Below are 17,973 nucleotides of genomic sequence, written 5' to 3'. Positions count from 1 at the left end.
ATATAGCATAGTTGGCAGGATTACGTAGATAGATAGATAGATAGATTTTAATTTTAGTGTAGTAGGCAGGATAGATAGATAGATAGATAGATAGATAGATAGATAGATAGATAGATAGATAGATTTTAATTTTAGTGTAGTAGGCAGGATAGATAGATAGATAGATAGATTTTAATTTTAGTGTAGTAGGCAGGATAGATAGATAGACAGATAGATAATATAGCATAGTTGGCAGGATTACGTAGATAGATAGATAGATTTTAATTTTAGTGTAGTAGGCAGGATAGATAGATAGATAGATAGATAGATAGATAGATAGATAGATAGATAGATAGATAGACAGACAGACACTTTATTAATCCCAATGGGAAATTCACAAACCAACTCACATTTATGGTATAGAACCCGGTAATCATCGGCGCCTTGTGCTTCCTGCCTATGAAGACCAATTCCAACTCCTCTTCGTCACCAGCCCAATTCCAAATACCCCTTTGTGTCTCCTCCTATAACCCGCAATTGTGCCTCACTGTCAGCCCGTTCCTATTCTTTGCTTTGGATGAGAAAAGCGCTATGTAAATGTAATGAATTATTATTATTATTATTATTATTATTATTTATTTCAAATTCTTTCTCTTCTTTCTCAACGCTCCAATCCCCAATTCTTATGCTTCCTCATCTTCACTACCCCAAAACCAAATCTCTCCCTCCTGTGTCATTACCACTACTCAGTTTCTCTTCTTTTTCCTCACTTCATTTTTACACACCCTTGCTCACAATCCTAATTTTCATTACTTTCTCTTTCTTAGTGCCCCTCATTTTCTGGCTGTGCACAGCCTGCGAGCCCCAATCTGTACTCCTCCTCTTCATCGCCCCCAATACCAAGCATCCCTCCGTGTCTCTACCTCTACCTCTCAGTTCCTCTTCCTTTTCCTCCCTGCCCTGTTCACACTCCTCCTATTCACTATTTCTGGTCTCAGATCCCCCCTTTCTCTGACAATGCCCCCCAATTCCTCTTTCTCACCGTCTCACTTTTTCCTCATTTCCTACAACTATTTCAACATGGGAATGGTGGTATACAAAAATATATATATTATTAATGTCTTGTTACTGTTCTAATCTTTACGTACGTTCTGTCTCCTAAGGTCAATCTTTGAAAATTTTTCCAATTTAACTAATCCCAAATTCCTCTTCCTTCTTGGCTTCCTTGCCATGTCTAATCCCCATTTCTCCTCATCTTCCTCACCATTTCTCACACTCTGCCCAGACTCTTCCTCTTCATACCCTGGGTGACTCCATCCTACTTCCATTCAAAGGCTCAGCTGAATGCAGAGGGCACTACATTGGCATGACAAACAAAGCACTTGCCAACGTGTCCAAGTGAGACTTCAAAGCAAATCCACCAAATAAATATTTACACATATAAAACACTTGAGCAAATATTCACACAAAACACCGGATCCTCGTGCTTTTCACTGACTCGCGATGCCCCATCCCCTTTCTCCGCTACTAAATTTTACTTTCCCACATAACATGACAGCCCCTGACTTCGTGGTGTGGTGTAGCAGCAAGTGATCAACGGGAAGAGAAGAGAAAAGAAAAGACAAAATAAAAAAGGAAGAAAGCATTTCAAAGGACCACCAGAAGAAGCGAACACAACTCATAAAAAGTAGGTAGGCCGGCAGCATGCGGGGTGGTGGTGTTAGGGGTTGCATTGAATGACGGCCTTCAATCTCTTCTGTGAAGCTCCAGGATGAAACAGCGAGTGCCTCCCTGCTACTGCCCCCTTGTGGCCCGTTGGAAGCACTCAGGCTACTGCTCAGGCTGATCGATCACAAATGACAGAAGAGGTCAAGTCGCACCGCAGCTCTGACCGGCAAGTCAGCAACTGCACAGTAAAGACTCCGCCCACTAGACCTTTGAACCCAAGGAGCGAAGTGAAGATGACAGTGAAGGGGCGTGTCGACATCTTGGGGTTATTAAGCTTGACTTGCCTAATCGTCTTAATGTGTAATAAATGCAGACTTCAACCCTGGAAATGAAGCGGTGATGCAACAAGGCAGGTAAACAGAGCCGGTGCCACAGTGTGCTCTGCCCACATGCTCGCCCCATGTCTCCTCAACCTGCTCCTTGAGAATTCTCCTTAAGACTTGTGGTGCTTCCTAGTCGGAGGTAAGTGTGACCGTCAAATTAATTTTTATTATTATTATTATTATTTGTTATCTTCACCGAGCTGGTCATCCTGTCCACCATTAAAAACAGACAGACTAGGAAGCCTTTCCTTACCAGAAGGGGGCAGTATACTGCTGAGGAACGGGCATTGGGTGTCCAGACACGTTGGAGGTTTGGCACAGTGGGCATACTGGGGGGTCTAGATGTTGAGGTGTGAGTTTGCCACCCCTGTCCTCTTGCCTTTTAGTCCTGTCCAAAACAGAGACAATTAGGTGAGTGCTGCCCACAGGGATCGCCATCTTGGGTGAAGCATCAGTCTGCCAGCTATTTGGCAAATTTCACAGGGAGCCTCGTCTAAAGACAGTTACTGTACAATAAGAGACACATGTGAGTTAGAGTACGATAGCCTGGCGTGAGAGTGGCAGAGTCAAAGCAGAGAGGGCACACTCCAGGAGTGAAGGTAAAGTTATGAAAGTGGCATAACTGAAGAAGGAAGGACAGATTATAAGGGTGAGGGATAGGTTTTAAGACTGGCAGAGGCAAAGTAGAGTGGGCACACTCTGATTGAGAGGGTGAAGTAATGAAAGTGGCAGAGCCAAAGCACAGAATGGCATACGCCGGGAGAGAAGGTAAAATTGTGAAAATGGCAGAGCAGAAGCAGGTAAGAGAGGGCAAACCAGAGAGGGCACTACCTAGGGATGAAGAAAAACTTATGAAAGTGGCAGGGCTGAAGAAGAGAGGACAGACTTTAAGTATGAAGGCTGGGTTTGAAAAGTGGCAGAACTAAAGTAGAGAGGGCACACTCGGAGGGACGGGGTGAAGTTATAAAAGTGACAGAGCCAATGCAGAGATGGCACATTTAAAGGGTGAGGGGTGTGGTTACAAAAGTGGCAGAGCCAAAGCAGAGAGGGCAGTCTATGAGGGTGATGAAGTTATGAAAGTGGCAGAGCCAATGCAAAGGGGCAGATTATGAGGGTGAGGGGTAAGATTATAGAAGTGGAAGAGCAAAATCAGAGAGGGCACACTGTGAGGGAAAGGGTGAAGTTATGAAATTAGCAGAGCCAAAGCACAGAATGGCATACTCTGGGAGAGAAGGTAAAGCTGGGAAAATGGCAGAGCTGAAGCAGGTAAGGCACACTAAGAGGGTGAAGATAACTTTATAAAAGTGACAGAGCCAAACCAGAGAGGGCACTACCTAGGAATGGAGATAAAGTTATGAAAGTAGCGGGGCCGAAGGAGACTATAAGGGTGAGGGTTGGGTTTTAAAAGTGACAGAACTAAAGTAGAGAGGGCACACTCGGAGGGAGGGAATGAAGTTATGAAAGTTACAGAGGCAACACAGAGATGGCACAATACGATGGTGAGGGGTGTGGTTACAAAAGTGGCAGAGCCAAAGCAGAAAAGGCAGTCTATGAGGGTGACGATGAAGTTATGGAAGTGGCAGAGCCAATGCAAACGGGAAAGTTATGAAAGTAGCAGAGCCAAAGCAGAGAGGGCACACTATAAGGGAGATGGTAAAGGTATTAAAGTGGCAGAGCCAAAGAAGACAGAGCAGGCTATGAGGATGAGGGCTAGGTTTTAAAACTTGTAGAGCCAAAGCAGAGAGGGCACACTATGAGTGATAGGGTGAAGTTATGAAAGTGGCACTGCCAAAGCAGACAGGGCACACCCCGAGAGTAAAGGTAAAATTTTGAAAATGGCATAGCTGAGGTAGGTATGTCAAACAATGAGGGTAAAGAGAAAATGTATGCAAGTCAAAGCAGAGAAGGCACACTCCAGGTAAACTTATGAAAGTGGCATAGCCAAATCCAAGAGGGCACACAATGGGGGTGCAGGAGAAGTTATGAAAGTGGCATAGCAAAAGGAGAGTGGGCATACTATGAGGGTGAGGTTTAAGTTCACAAAAGTGGCATAGCCAAAGCAGAGAGGGCACACTATGAGGGGGAAGGTGAGGTTATGAAAGTGGCAGAACCCAAGTAAAAGAGCAGACTATAAGGGTGAGGGATAGGATTTTAAAAGTGGCATAGCCAAAGCAGAGAGGGCACACTATGAGGAAGAGGTGAGGTTATGAAATTGGCCAGAAGAGGCAGAGATGGCACTTTAAGTTAAAGTCTGCCCCAAAGGCAGAGATGGCACACTATAAGTTAAAGTCTGAAGTTATGAAATTGGAAGAGCTGAAGCAGATATGGTGCACCATGAGGATGAGGGGTAAGGTTATAAAAATGGCAAAACCAAAACAGAGAGGGCACATTTTTGGACAGAAGGTAAAGTTGTAAAAATGGCAGAGCTGAAGCAGGCAGGGCACACTAAGAGGCTGAATGTAACTTTATAAAAGTGGCAAATCCAAACCAGAGACGGCACTACCTAGGGGTGAAAATGCAGTTATGAAAGTGGCAGAGCTGGAGAAGACAGGACAGACTGTAAGGGTGAGGTTTGGGTTTTAGAAGTGGCCAAGCTAAAGTAGAGAGGGCACACAATGAAGGGAAGGAGTGAAGCTATGAAAGTGATAGAGCCAAAGCAGAAATGGCACACTACGAGGGTGAAGAGTAAGGATATAAAACTGGTATAGCCAAAGCAGAGAGGGCACACTATGAAGGGACAGTGTGAAGTCACAAAAGTGGCAGTGCCAAAGCACAAAATGGCATACACTGAGACAAGTTGTGAAAATGACAGAGCTGAAGCAAAGAGGGCACACTAAAAGGTTGAAGGTAAATTTATAATAGTGGCAAAGCCAAAGCAGAGAGGGTACTACCCAGTTATGTAAGTAGTAGAGCCAAAGCAAAGGGGTGGATCTTAAGGGTGTAGGGTAAGGTTATAAAAATACCAGAGCTGAAGCAGAGAAGGCACACTCCAGGCCTCGGAGCAGACATGAAGGTCTTTTCACAATGTTTGAAGACATGTTGGCACCTCCAGAAACTTCTTTAAACCTTCAATGGAAGTTACTTTTTTTTTTTTTTCTCGAAGTAAGGCAGAAGATGGCCGAGGATCCGGTGACTGTACCGACGAGCATCTCGCCACAGAAATCCAGTGAGCCGGACCACGCCGATGCAGCCCTTCCACATCTGGACATCTGGTCTCCCAGCAGGGGTCGCATGTTCTCTGGGCTCCTGGCCCTGAACGTGATAATCCTGGGGGCAGCTCTAGTGGTCTCCGCAGCTCTTAAACCACAAGGACTGAGGCATCATGAGGACCTGGTCTTTCTCCTCTTTCTGATGGCTCTCAGTATGGTGTGGATGACTGGGCACATGATACGGGAGAGATGCAGTCAGGGAGCAGGTCCTCACACAGATCATCATGCCGGGTCCATGTGGATGAAAGGTTTGACGATTCTTCACTTTGTTGGCTAAATTGTTCATTTTGGGTGGGCAGGACCCTTTAAGTGTAGAGTTGGACAGTGGCTGATCATTGTGGAGGGTGGTACTAGGGGGACTGCCACAAGGTCATGCTCGCCTGAGGTGTTTACGGGATGAATAGAGGTGGCAACGCCGTAAGCAAGGGGATTCCTAAATGCTTCAGAAGGAAGCAGCCCATTACATCTGCATGTCTGTCTCCAGGTTCCCTCTTCATTTTCGGTGCCTTCAGCTTGCTTCTCCAAGCGTTCAGGATAGGCTACTACAGTGTCAGGCTGGACTGTGAACCTCTCATTGCCCTGCTGCTCTCAGTCATGCAGATCCCATTCATCGCCCTGCAGGTAACTCCGCCATTGCTCCTTTTGGGTTATTACATTTGAAGTCTCTGTGGGGTGGGGTCATGGAGAATATTGGTATTAGAATGGCTGGGTCCTTCAGATTAGTGAGAGCATACTTGCGGGTAAACATCTCAAATTCGGACAGGGTGAGCTTTCATGAACACTCTACCAAAATAGGCAGCTGTCCAGGTGGTCTCGCTGGTTGTAATCTCTCATTTGACTCGATAAGGTGGGTCCAAAGTGTGCTGCCCTTTGATTGATCTCTTCTCATTCAGGACATGGCGGGCCCATATTACTTCTAGTTGGAATTTTCTCACTTCACACCAAACTAGGTGGTCCCATTTGACTTTTCTGGACAGATATCTTAACAGGTGTAAGCTGTCATTTGAAAGGGGGAGGTGGCTCCAAAATGTTCTCACCTCAGTAAGAATTGTGTTTGCACTCAGTGGGTAGACATTCATGAGCAGAGGCCTGTTAAAGCCCATTAAGGCATCCCTTGTGTGATTTTGGGCTATACAAGAAACACGTTGTTGTTGTTGGAGGACCCTCACTGGCATTATGGTGTACATCAGTCTTCTTCTTCTTCCGGATGCTCCTGTTAGGGGTTTCCACAGCGGATCATCTTCTTCCATAGCTTTCTGTCCTCTGCATCTTGTTCTGTTACATCCATCACCTTCATATCCTCTCTCACCACATCCATAAACCTCCTCTTAGGCCTTCCTCTTGCCTGGCAGCTCTATCCTTGGCACCCTTCTCCCAATATACCCAGTATCTCTCCTCTGCACATGTCCAATCTAACGCAATCTCGCCTCTCTGACTTTGTCTCCCAACCGTCCAACCTGAGCTGACCCTCTGTCCTCATTTCTAATCCTGTCCATCTTCATCACACCCAATGCAAATCTTAGCATCTTTAACTCTGCCACCTCCAGCTCTGTCTCCTGCTTTCTGGTCAGTGCCACCATCTCCAACCCATATAACATAGCTGGTCTCACTACTGTCCTGTAGACCCTCCCTTTCACTCTTGCTGATACCCGTCTGTCACAAATCACTCCTGTCACTCTTCTCCACCCACTCCACCCTGCCTGCACTCTCTTCTTCACTTCTCTTCTACAATCCCAATTACTCTGTACTGTTGATCCCAAGTATTTAAACTCATCCACCTTCACCAACTCTACTCCTCGTATCCTCACCATTCCTCTGACCTCCCTCTCATTCACACACATGTATTCTGTCTTGGTGGTCCTACTGATCTTCATTTCTCTCCTCTCTAGAGCATATCTCCACCTCTCCAGGGTTTCCTCAACCTGCTCCCAACTATCGCTACAGATCACAATGTCATCAACAAACATCACAGTCCACGGGGACTCCTGTCTAATCTCATTTGTCAACCTGTCCATCACCATTGCAAATATGAAAGGGCTCAGAGCCGATCCCTGATTGCACGTTGAATGCATTCGTCACTCCTACCGTAGACCTCACCATGGTCACACTTCCCTCGTACATATCCTGTACCACTCTTACATACTTCTCTGCCACTCCCGACTTCCTCATACAATACCACAGCTCCTCTGATGGTGCACATCAGTGAAACAGATTAATGGTTTCACTGAACTCACGAAAATAATGACCCTATAAACCTGTAATTACTGACCATTTTTTAATTTGCAGTGTCTGAGATGGGCCGCTACACACTCCCTCATTCTTGCATTAGGAGAACCGGTGTGTTCTGGCACTTCGTCTCACATCACCAGCCCTTCTTTTGAAAAACAATCTGTTCTGTCACTCAGCGTTCAAACATCCAAAGGATGACCACCCACAGTCTGTGCTGGAGTTACTGTATATCAACACATCTTCAGTCAGTGTTTAATGAGAAAAAAACAGAAGAATTGATGTTGTACAAGAAACAATGTGTAAGTCAAAATCGGAAGTCATGACATGATCAACAGACAAAGCCCAAAATGCTAACCGGAAGTCAAAAAGGAATAAGCAAGACGTCAAGTGCCACAAGAAACATGAAGATCATACAGAACAGTAATAGATTTTATCCAAACTCAGATATCGAAGAGAGGCTTGCTGGACCTTTATACTGGTGCACCAGTGAAGTCAACGGCATGCCTCCCCAATGCATTATGGGTACTATGTCCATAGAAACAGGTGACAGAAACACCTGAAAACAAAAATTGATCGGCGTTGATCAGCAAAACAAAAACATGACATTTCCAACTGAGAAATTAATGGCAGAAATAGATTCTCTGTGCATGAAACCCCCAAAAAACACGAATAACGTCATTTACACACACGGTGAGAACGGAGAAAGAAAATGATAGAAAATATCAATCGTGACAGCGCCATGATTCAGCTGAGATCTTCAGCAGACCTTTTATTTTCCAATCTTAATTATTGGTGATGAGCCAGCGATTTGTGTGAAACTGACTTCATAGTTTCACGGTGCGGCGTCCGCAGTGGTGCAGGATCTGCATCGGTCTGTCGTGGTGAAAAAGGAGCTGACCCATAAGGCAAAGCTCTCAATTTACCAGTCGATCTATGTTCCTACCCTCACCTATGGTCATGAGCTATGGGTAGTGACTGAAAGAATGAGATCACGAATACAAGCGGCTGAAATGAGTTTCCTCCGCAGGGTGTCTGGGCTCTCCCTTAAAGATAGGGTGAGAAGCTCAGTCATCCGGGAGGGGCTCAGAGTAGAGCCGCTGCTCCTCTGCATCGAGAGGAGTCAGATGAGGTGGCTCAGGCATCTGATCGGGATGCCTCCTGGACACCTCCCGGGCACGTCCAACCGGGAGGAGGCCCCGGGGAAGACCCAGGACACGCTGGAGGGACTATGTCTCACAGCTGGCCTGGGAACGCCTTGGGATTCTCCCGGAAGAGCTAGAAGAAGTGGCCGGGGAGAGGGAAGTCTGGGCATCTCTGCTCAAGCTGCTGCCCCCGCGACCCGACCTCAGATAAGCGGAAGAGAATGGATGGATGGATGGATGACTTCATAGTGAAGCTCCAACTTTTATTTCGCAAGCATTTTGTGAAACTCTGGAGTTCTGAGAATGGGCAGATGGTCCTCCCCACATAATCATTTCCTGTTTTTCTTCCTTGTTCCTCCAAGGTGTACTTTTTAGGGACCAGTGCCAAGAATTGCATCCACTTCAGAAAAAACTTCACCAGGTATGTTTTGGTCTGATGCGTTTTCCTGCCAGCTGTGGCCATTGGAAGTTGCCAGTTTGTGTCGCCATGGTTACTGCTGTTTGTGTACGCTCTGCACTGGCATTGGAGCAGCCTTTGATTTCAGAAAGCCTTTGATTCAGAAATGTTAGTCATCTGCTTATTTTAAGACTTCAAACGTGTCTGCCACATCACTGGTGTTTGCTCTATGGTATGCCTTGTGGGCATCTGGCAGGGTTTTATTTACATATTTATTTTATAATCAAACAAAAAAAATGGTTCATTGTGGTCCATGTGTTCCTTCCTGAGACAATCTATTTTCTGTCCCTCTCTTTTTGCAGTACTGGGTTACAGGAGTGTAAATCTGCAGGGCACTGCTTGTATGTTCAAAGATGTCAACTGATTACGGGGCACATTAATGCACACTCCTTTTATCCTTTACTAGCTCTTCTACCCCTCTAAAATGGTTTGAAATCTAAGTAGCCAACATAGACTTGAGCATTAACATTTGTAGTGCACCATCTATTGGGAGTAATACAACACATTGCATTTGTCATTCTAATCGATGGTGCATCACAAACAGTTGTAGTAATAACATGCATCACTACATTCGTCCCTGTTATCTGTTATTTAGTATGGGACTCGTAAAAGCAGTGTTAATGTTTGTGATGTGCCATCTGCTGGAAAGAAAAATGCAATGTCTTTATTACTGCACCAGCTGTTGGAACAACAGAAGCATAGCAACTGAATGGACACTTGTCCTGCTATTAAGGTGGACACCTGCATGGCTTTGGAATATCAGGGCAAATCAGAGGAACAGAAAGAAACATAAGCATACAAATAGATAGATAGATAGATAGATAGATAGATAGATAGATAGATAGATAGATAGATAGATAGATAGATAGATAGATAGATAGATAGATAGATAGATAGATAGATAGATAGATAGATAGATAGATAGATAGATGTGAAGGGAACTACATGATAAATAGAGACACATTTTAATATTAGCATAGTAGGCAGGATAGGTCAGATAGATATGAAAGGCACTATATGATAGATAGATAGATATGAAAGGCATTACATAATAGATAGATAGATAGATAGATAGATAGATAGATAGATAGATAGATAGATAGATAGATAGATGTGAAGGGAACTACATGATAAATAGAGACACATTTTAATATTAGCATAGTAGGCAGGATAGGTCAGATAGATATGAAAGGCACTATATGATAGATAGATAGATAGATAGATAGATAGATAGATAGATAGATAGATAGATATGAAAAGTATTACATAAGATAGATAGATATGAATGGCACTATATGATAGATAGATAGATAAATATATAGATAGATATGAAAGGCATTGCATAATAGATAGATAGATGTGAAGGGAACTACATGATAAATAGAGATACATTTTAATATTAGCATAGTAGGCAGGATAAGTCAGATAAATATGAAAGGCACTATATGATAGATAGATAGATAGATAGATAGATAGATAGATAGATAGATAGATAGATAGATAGATAGATAGATAGATAGATAGATAGATATGAAAGGCATTACATAATAGATAGATAGATAGATAGATAGATAGATAGATAGATAGATAGATAGATAGATAGATAGATAGATAGATATGAAAAGTATTACATAAGATAGATAGATATGAAAGGCACTATATGATAGATAGATAGATAGATAAATAGATAGATAGATATGAAAGGCTTTGCATAATAGATAGATAGATGTGAAGGGAACTACATGATAAATAGAGATACATTTTAATATTAGCATAGTAGGCAGGATAAGTCAGATAGATATCAAAGGCACTATATGATAGATAGATAGATATGAAAAGTATTACATAAGATGGATAGATATGAAAGGAATTACATAATTAATAGATAGATAGATAGATAGATAGATAGATAGATAGATAGATAGATAGATAGATAGATAGATAGATAGATAGATGTGAAGGGAACTACATGATAAATAGAGATATATTTTAATATTAGCATAGTAGGCAGGATAAGTCAGATAGATATGAAAGGCACTAAATAATAGATAGACAGGTAGATGTGAAAGGCACCATATGATAGATAGATATGAAAGGCATTATATAATAGATCGATGTGAAAGGAACTGCATGATAATGTACATACATTGTAATTTTGAATTTCCAAATCTTCAAGAGAAACTTAATTATCTGAATTATGAATATGGACTGGCACCCTGTCCAGATATAAACTCTTGACGTGTATTTTTAGGAAGTCATTGAACACTGGGGAAATTCCGACTGGAAAATGGCAAATATTATCCCGTTATATAAAACGGGTGACCGGGCAGATCCAAGCAACTACAGGCCAGTAAGGTTAACGTGCATCACAGGAAAAACAATTGAAGGAATTATTAAGGAGAAGATTGAGTAACACCTGGCAAGGACACCTGGCAAGGACAGGAATTACTAGGAACAGTCGGCATAGGTTCAGAAGAGGGAGGTCGTGTTTCACTAACGTGCTGGAATTCTATGAGGAAGCAACACAAGGATACGATCAAAGTGGAGTCCATGATGTGATTTATCTGGACTTTCAGAAAACATTTGATGAGAGGGTGCGCATCAAACTAAAAGAAGTGGCAGTTCAGGGTGTGGTGTGCAGAACTGGCTCAGACACAGGAAGCAGAGGGTGATGGTGTGAGGAACCTCATTAGAATTGGCCGATGTTAAGAGTGGTGACCAGCAGGGGTCAGTGCTGGGGCCGCTGCTATTGTTACATATAGAAATGATTTAGATAGGAATATAAAGAACAAGGGTGGCACGGTGGCGCAGTGATAGTGCTGCTGCCTCACAGTAAAGAGACCCGGGTTCGCTTCCCTGGGTCCTCCCTGAGTGGAGTTTGCATGTTCTCCCCGTGTCTGCGTGGGTTTCCTCCCACAGTCCAAAGACATGCAGGTTAGGTGCATTGGTGATCCAAAATTATCCCTAGTGCGTGCTTGGTGTGTGTGTGTGTGTGTGTGTGTCCTGCAGTGGGCTGGCGCCCTGCCCGGGATTGGTTCCTGCCTTGCGCGCTGTGTTGGCTGAGATTGGCTCCAGCAGACCCCCGTGACCATGTGTGTGGATTCAGCGGGTTGGAAAATGGATGGATGGATGGATATAAAGAACAAGCTGGTTAAATTTGTAGATGATACCAAGATAGATGGATTGGCAGATAATCCTGGAATCCATTGAATCAGAGGGTCTTGGATAGCATACAGGCTTGGGGCAAATTTGTGGCAGATGACATTTAATGTCAGGAAATGTAAAGTATTACACGTAGGAAGTAAAAATGTGAGGTCTGAATACACAATGGAAGGTCTGACAATCGAGAGTTCACCTTATGAGAAGGATAGAGGAGTTGTAGTGGACTCTAAGCTATCAACAGCCAGACAGTGTTCAGAAGCCGTTAAGAAAGCCAACAGAATGTCAGGTTATATAGCGCCTTGATGTGTCACGTACAAGTCACAGGAGGTTCTGCTGAAGCTTTATAACACACTGGTAAGGGCTCATCTGGGGTCCTGTGTGCAGTTGTGATCTCCAGGCTACAAAAAGGACATAGCAGCACTAGAAAATGTCCAGAGAAGAGCGATGAGGCCGAGTCCAGGGCTACAGGGGATGAATTATGAGGAAAGATTAAAAGAGGTGAGCATGAGATGAAGAGGAGACCTGACAGAAGTGTTTAAAATTATGAAGGGAATTAGTCCAGTGGATCGAGACTGTTATTTTAAAATGAGTTCATCAAGAACATGGGGACACGGTTGGAAACTTGTTAAGGGGAAACTTCACACAAACATTAGGAAGTTTTTCTTCACACAAAGAACGATAGACACTTGGAATAAGCGACCAAGCAGTGTGGTAGACAGTAGGACTTTAGGGAGTTTCAAAACTCGACTTGATGTTATTTTGGAAGAATGAAGTGGAAAAAACTGGTGGTGAGCTTTGTTGGACTGAATGACCCGTTCTTGTCCAGAATGTTCTAATTTTGTTCTTGACAAATATTTTATTTATAAAGATTGTAATACTAGCCTGGGTTTTCGATGGGATTTCCCCATTAACTGGCCATTTTTCGTAACAGTTGAGGACTGGCATGCTTTCGAACTCTCATGCTCATAACACTTCAGCTTAACTCGCTGTCTACATGATAGATTCTTCACGCAACTCAATTCTCCTTTTGTGTCCCACAGATTCGGGCTCCTGCTAACCCTCCTGACTAACATGCTACTCTGGCTCTCCGGGGTGACTGACGACACCATCCACATGCAGATAGAAGCGGATGGTGAACCCGGTGCCAACTCCACACGCTTCCAACCTTGGCAAACAGCCTCGGGTACGGCCAGCACTTCAGTCCTTGAAAAGGGTAGTGAAACGGTTCAATCAAATTGAGCTGACTGGGTCACTAGAGACCTCCTGAAAATGTGCCAGCGAAAGGAGGGTGGGCACAACCAAAACAGTTTATCCTAAAGCAAGGAGAATTTCAGAGTGTCTCCAATGATAACATGAAAGGATCCTCCACACTAACATGAATAAGATTTGAAACGGTGGTGCCATTTCACCAGTGGTCCATCCACACCAGCACGTTCAGATCATTCTCTAAAAGTTTGTTATCCACACTGAAACAGCAAACAAGTGTAAATCTTCTAAAATAGGAAGCTAAGATCGATGTCTATTTACGGGGCAAACACATGCCGAAAACACGAGGAAAACAAAGACCACCTGAAGAAAACATCAAACCGGACGTCTTTGTCTACACCAATGATTACTGTCGAAAGTGTGTGTGTGTGGGCGAGGCACGTCTTGTGAGGATGTGTTAGATTTTGAGTGCGAGCGACACAGCTTACAAACGTTGTGTAGTCACGTGACTGTCCATCATCGTGACCACGCCCCCTTTTTGTTTGTTTTTTTACATAGCAAAGATGAGATCACATGGGGCAAAAGTAGGTGATCACATGACAATCATGCGTCAGCATTTTCGAGAGACCATTTTTGATGATTAGTTTTTGGTGGAATGAAAATGCCTCTTCAGTGTCGATCCAAATGGAAAAATGAATAAAAAACAAAAAAAGATGCATTTCAAATCTATTCATGTTAGTGTGGGACTTGAAGGATTCAGAATTGGCAAGATGGGGGCATTCAACAGCGGGCATACCATTCTTGCAATGGGGATGGCGTAGGCCACGGAGTGACGCTCGCCTCGTTTCTCATTTCAGGATTTAACAACACATCTCTCTGCCACTGCAGCCAGGATGTCGTGTGCTCCGTCTTCCAAAGGGGCTGCGAGCTGCTGTACCCCTTCAACATTGAATACCATCTGACATCAGCCTGCATGCTGTATGTGATGTGGAAGAACGTTGGCAGGAGGCCTCATCACCAGAACCCTCCTCCCAGCCCCCTGGAGAAGCTGCAGCTGGGGGCTCGTCGGCTGATGCTGGGCTCAGCCCTGGGGACCATGTGCCTGATAGCGGGTCTATGTATCTTCATTCTGTACCAGGTTCAGGTTGGCATGCAGAAAGGCCGCCATCAAGCCTTCTTGCTTTTTTACAGCTACCACCTGGTGGTTTTGCCCGTCATGTTGTGCTGCTCACTGGTTGGGACAATCATTCACAGACTGGAGGACACAGAAGTGGACAGCAGCCATAATCCCTCCCGCCGGCTGGATATCTCGCTTCTGATTGGCTCGTCTCTGGGTCACCTGGCCATTTCCTACTTTTCACTGGTGGCAGCACTGGGGGTGGTGTTTCACCAGTTGTCCAACTGGTTGGATTTCACCTATTCCTTACTCAGCCTTTTTCAGGTGGTCTGCCAAAATATCTTCATCATTGAGGGACTGCACCGGCCAACTGTCGGGAAGGATTTCATATCGGAAGAAGAACAGTGCAGCCGGAATGAAAGTCAACAACCTAAGGAAGTAAGTTTAAGGCAGATTTAAGACCTCCGTTTTAGTACAGGAGAAGGCAAGTGTGTCTACCAGCCTGTCCACACAATGTCAACTCTTTGGTTATCAGTTCCTAAATTCGACCCCACTTTTGTTGGTCTCTTTGATATCACAGGACAATTCCAAAGAGCTGGAAGAAGTAGTGCAGTCAAGAAGATCATCTTCAGTAACCGAGAGGAGTGACTTCACCACAGAGGAATCTTCTGCCAATGCTTCTCCAACTGGGAGTTCCACGTGGAGGAGACAAGCAGTGAAGGAGATCGCCATCTTCCTCATTCTCACCAACATCATGGTACGACTTCTCTAAGTTAGATCCAATTGGGAACTGCTCCAAATGGGGTTGAGGCTTCACATCAGGGCACCATCACCTGTCACTACAGAGTAGATGCAGACAAGTACTGTATTTATCATGGCTACCAGGAGTCAAGCCCAAAGTTCACGTGTGTAGGCTCTTGTGTGTAAGATCTGCAGCAGGGTACAAATGTCATTGTGCCTTTCAGTTCTGTTTTGATGGCAATAACTGAATTCAGTGAGTTTTCTTCACGTCAGCGTCTTCCACACATGAGACTTTCTCTGATGAAGACAAACTTCACTTCCAGGTTCCTATAGTGTTAGACATGAAGGCTGGCATCACACTACACAGCCTTTAAAGCGATCTCGTGACCACAGGTGAGGGCAGGAATATAGAACAACCAGTAAATCAACAGCTGAGCCAAACTTCATCACAACTGACCAGTAGAACGTCCAAATGACTACAGACATTGCTCCAATCCACCCATCGATCTCCCACTCCCTTATTTCCTCATTTGTGAACAAGATCCAGAGGTACGCCTTCATTTGAGGAAGTCCTCATTCCCGAACTTGAAGAGGAGACGGCCCCCTTTTCCACCCGAGAACCATAACCTCAGTCTTGGAGGTGTTGAAACCTTATCTCGGCCACTTCACACTTAGCTGCAAACTGGCCCAGTCTGTGTCTAAGGCACAACCTGATGAAGCCAACAGGACCACATCATCTGAAAAAAAGCAGAGATGTGATCCTGAGGCCACGGAACAGGACTCTTCTTCATTCCTTGGGTGTGTCCAGAAATTCTGTCCATGAAAATTCTGAACAAAATCGGTGGCAAAGGGTAGCTCTGGCAGAGTCCCACACTCACTGGGAATGGGTCTGACTTGTAGCTGGCAATGCGAACCCAGCTTTCATTCCAGTTGTCCCTTAGATTAATCAGTTTTCTCCATGTGCTCAGCGTTTGACTTTTTATCATGGAGCCTGCTGGGCTCTTATGTAGAAGTCATGAACCTAACCTAACTATTTGTCCTGCCTACTATGCTGAAATTAAAATCTATCATAGAGTGCATTTCACATCTACCTATGTTATGTATACTTTACTGTTCAAACTGCATTTTTGTCAGTTGTCCCGAGGAGACATACACTATGAGATTTTCATTATACTGAGTACACATGATAATAAACCTGACTTGAGGTTGTGACTTTGGACCACTGTCCTAGAAACCTACTTGTGATAACACACTGCATCATGGGTATCAAGTCTCATGGGTCTCTCCTGTTGCCTTTGTTTCAGCTCTGGGTCATCCCTGCCTTTGGAGCACACCCTCAACTAGAAGAAGGACTGGGCAAGGCCTTCTTTGGTTTCCGGATATGGTTTGTGATCTTGAACCTGGGCCTGCCACTCGGGGTCTTTTATAGGATTCATTCAGTCGGAGGCCTGCTTGAGGTACTCTTTATTTCCTGAAGCTGTTAGCAAGACTTTAGTGGTCTGGACTAAATTAAGGAGAAAAAGGAATCATCTAAAACTCCAGGATGCAACATGTACTACCCACCAAGGAGGCGAATGCAAACTCTCAAGGCTTGTGTTGACCTCCCTCAGTGTCTCAGGAGGGCACATCAACCTGTTCCCCTTAATTATCCACTAAGTCCTTAAGTTAAACGGAGGACATGAGAGACATAACCCCCGGCATCAAAGCTGCCATCAGCGGTTGAAATTGTGATGACCCAAAGTAGACTGGAATCTTGTCCGTGTTTTGTAGGAGTAACAATCAAGCAGAATTTCATATCCTTAAAGCTCCAGTTCTACTTGATATTGTCATGGAATATTAAAGCAGGGAAACACACAAATCTGAGAAATAATAGAAGGCCATTCAGTCCAAGCTTGTTCGGTTAACTGCCTTTAACATTTCTTCTACTCATGATTAAAACCAATGGTAGAACACTGATGAAAATTGATCTTCATATTATTAGGGCTGAAGAGTTTATATTTGTGTTCAGAGTCCCAAGACTATAAAAAGCAAATCAAGGGGCCATTGCTTTGTTACCCTAAATTTGGACTGAAGATATCTTCAAAAACAAATGGGTTCCAAGGGTATTCAGGAGAAATAAACTCCAGCCAGTACTAAAAATGTTTGGTTATCACCTTTCTGGTCTTAACAAATGAATTTGCTCTTGCTGGATTTGAACCATGTCTGCTATTCCGGTAACTCTCTCTCTGCCTCTTACCTTCTGTCTTGTTCTCATTTCTTGGTCAAAATGTCTCAGAAACTGGGTCAGGGATACCAGGTCAGTTACAGTGGGCCTGATATATGCGAATCAAGACCAAGCTACATAAGAGGAGATGATCCTCAGGTCTAAGTGCCGACTCAGCGAACAGCAGAAGAAGGTCAACGCCAGGTTAGTCATGTTTAGGTTTTGCGTTTCTCCTTGGTTTGCTCAGTTGGCTGTCTGATCGCCTGTTAACAGTGGCATGCTGGCAATAAATGGGTGACCCTCTCAATTAACGACGCACTGCACATTCCTCTCAATGTGAAGAGACAGAGCACAAGAGAAAAGTACATCCTCATGTACCCTTAATAAAAATTTGAGGTCATTCAGCTACATTATATCAGGATGAGTGTTGCTGTTGTTATTGTAAATGTTACTTACTTTGAGTGGATGAAAAAGCCA

The 17,973-nt window shown here is 44.0% G+C and overlaps 1 protein-coding gene across 2 annotated transcripts; it reads left to right on the top strand.

The window, feature by feature from the left end:
• Positions 1 to 1,727: 1,727 nt before the first annotated feature.
• LOC114664425 (proton channel OTOP3-like) lies at positions 1,728 to 17,936 on the top strand. Of its 2 annotated transcripts, none has more exons than XM_028818508.2 (8): positions 1,728 to 2,169; positions 5,138 to 5,487; positions 5,724 to 5,860; positions 8,973 to 9,031; positions 13,270 to 13,412; positions 14,293 to 14,990; positions 15,133 to 15,309; positions 16,598 to 17,936. In XM_028818508.2, exons 2-8 carry the CDS (start codon positions 5,145 to 5,147, stop codon positions 16,766 to 16,768), a joined length of 1,728 nt encoding a protein of 575 aa, XP_028674341.2. In that variant the 5' UTR covers positions 1,728 to 2,169; positions 5,138 to 5,144; the 3' UTR covers positions 16,769 to 17,936. The 2 variants fall into 2 exon arrangements, with proteins under 2 accessions (XP_028674341.2, XP_051774926.1); XM_051918966.1 differs by having other exon boundaries at positions 5,134 to 5,487.
• Positions 17,937 to 17,973: the final 37 nt, after the last annotated feature.

Source organism: Erpetoichthys calabaricus, chromosome 14 (assembly GCF_900747795.2).
Source record: "Erpetoichthys calabaricus chromosome 14, fErpCal1.3, whole genome shotgun sequence".
In the NCBI taxonomy this organism is placed as follows: domain Eukaryota; kingdom Metazoa; phylum Chordata; class Cladistia; order Polypteriformes; family Polypteridae; genus Erpetoichthys; species Erpetoichthys calabaricus.
Note: the sequence above shows the minus strand (reverse complement) of the source record. Positions and strands in the feature narration are given on the sequence as shown.

Bases quoted from the DNA above. Each gene is read 5' to 3' on its own strand.
- LOC114664425 (XM_028818508.2), top strand. From the start codon at position 5,145: ATGGCCGAGGATCCGGTGACTGTACCGACGAGCATCTCGCCACAGAAA. The intron at 5,488-5,723 runs GTTTGACGATTC...GTCTGTCTCCAG, and splicing joins CGGGTCCATGTGGATGAAAG to GTTCCCTCTTCATTTTCGGT. The intron at 9,032-13,269 runs GTATGTTTTGGT...TGTGTCCCACAG, and splicing joins TTCAGAAAAAACTTCACCAG to ATTCGGGCTCCTGCTAACCC.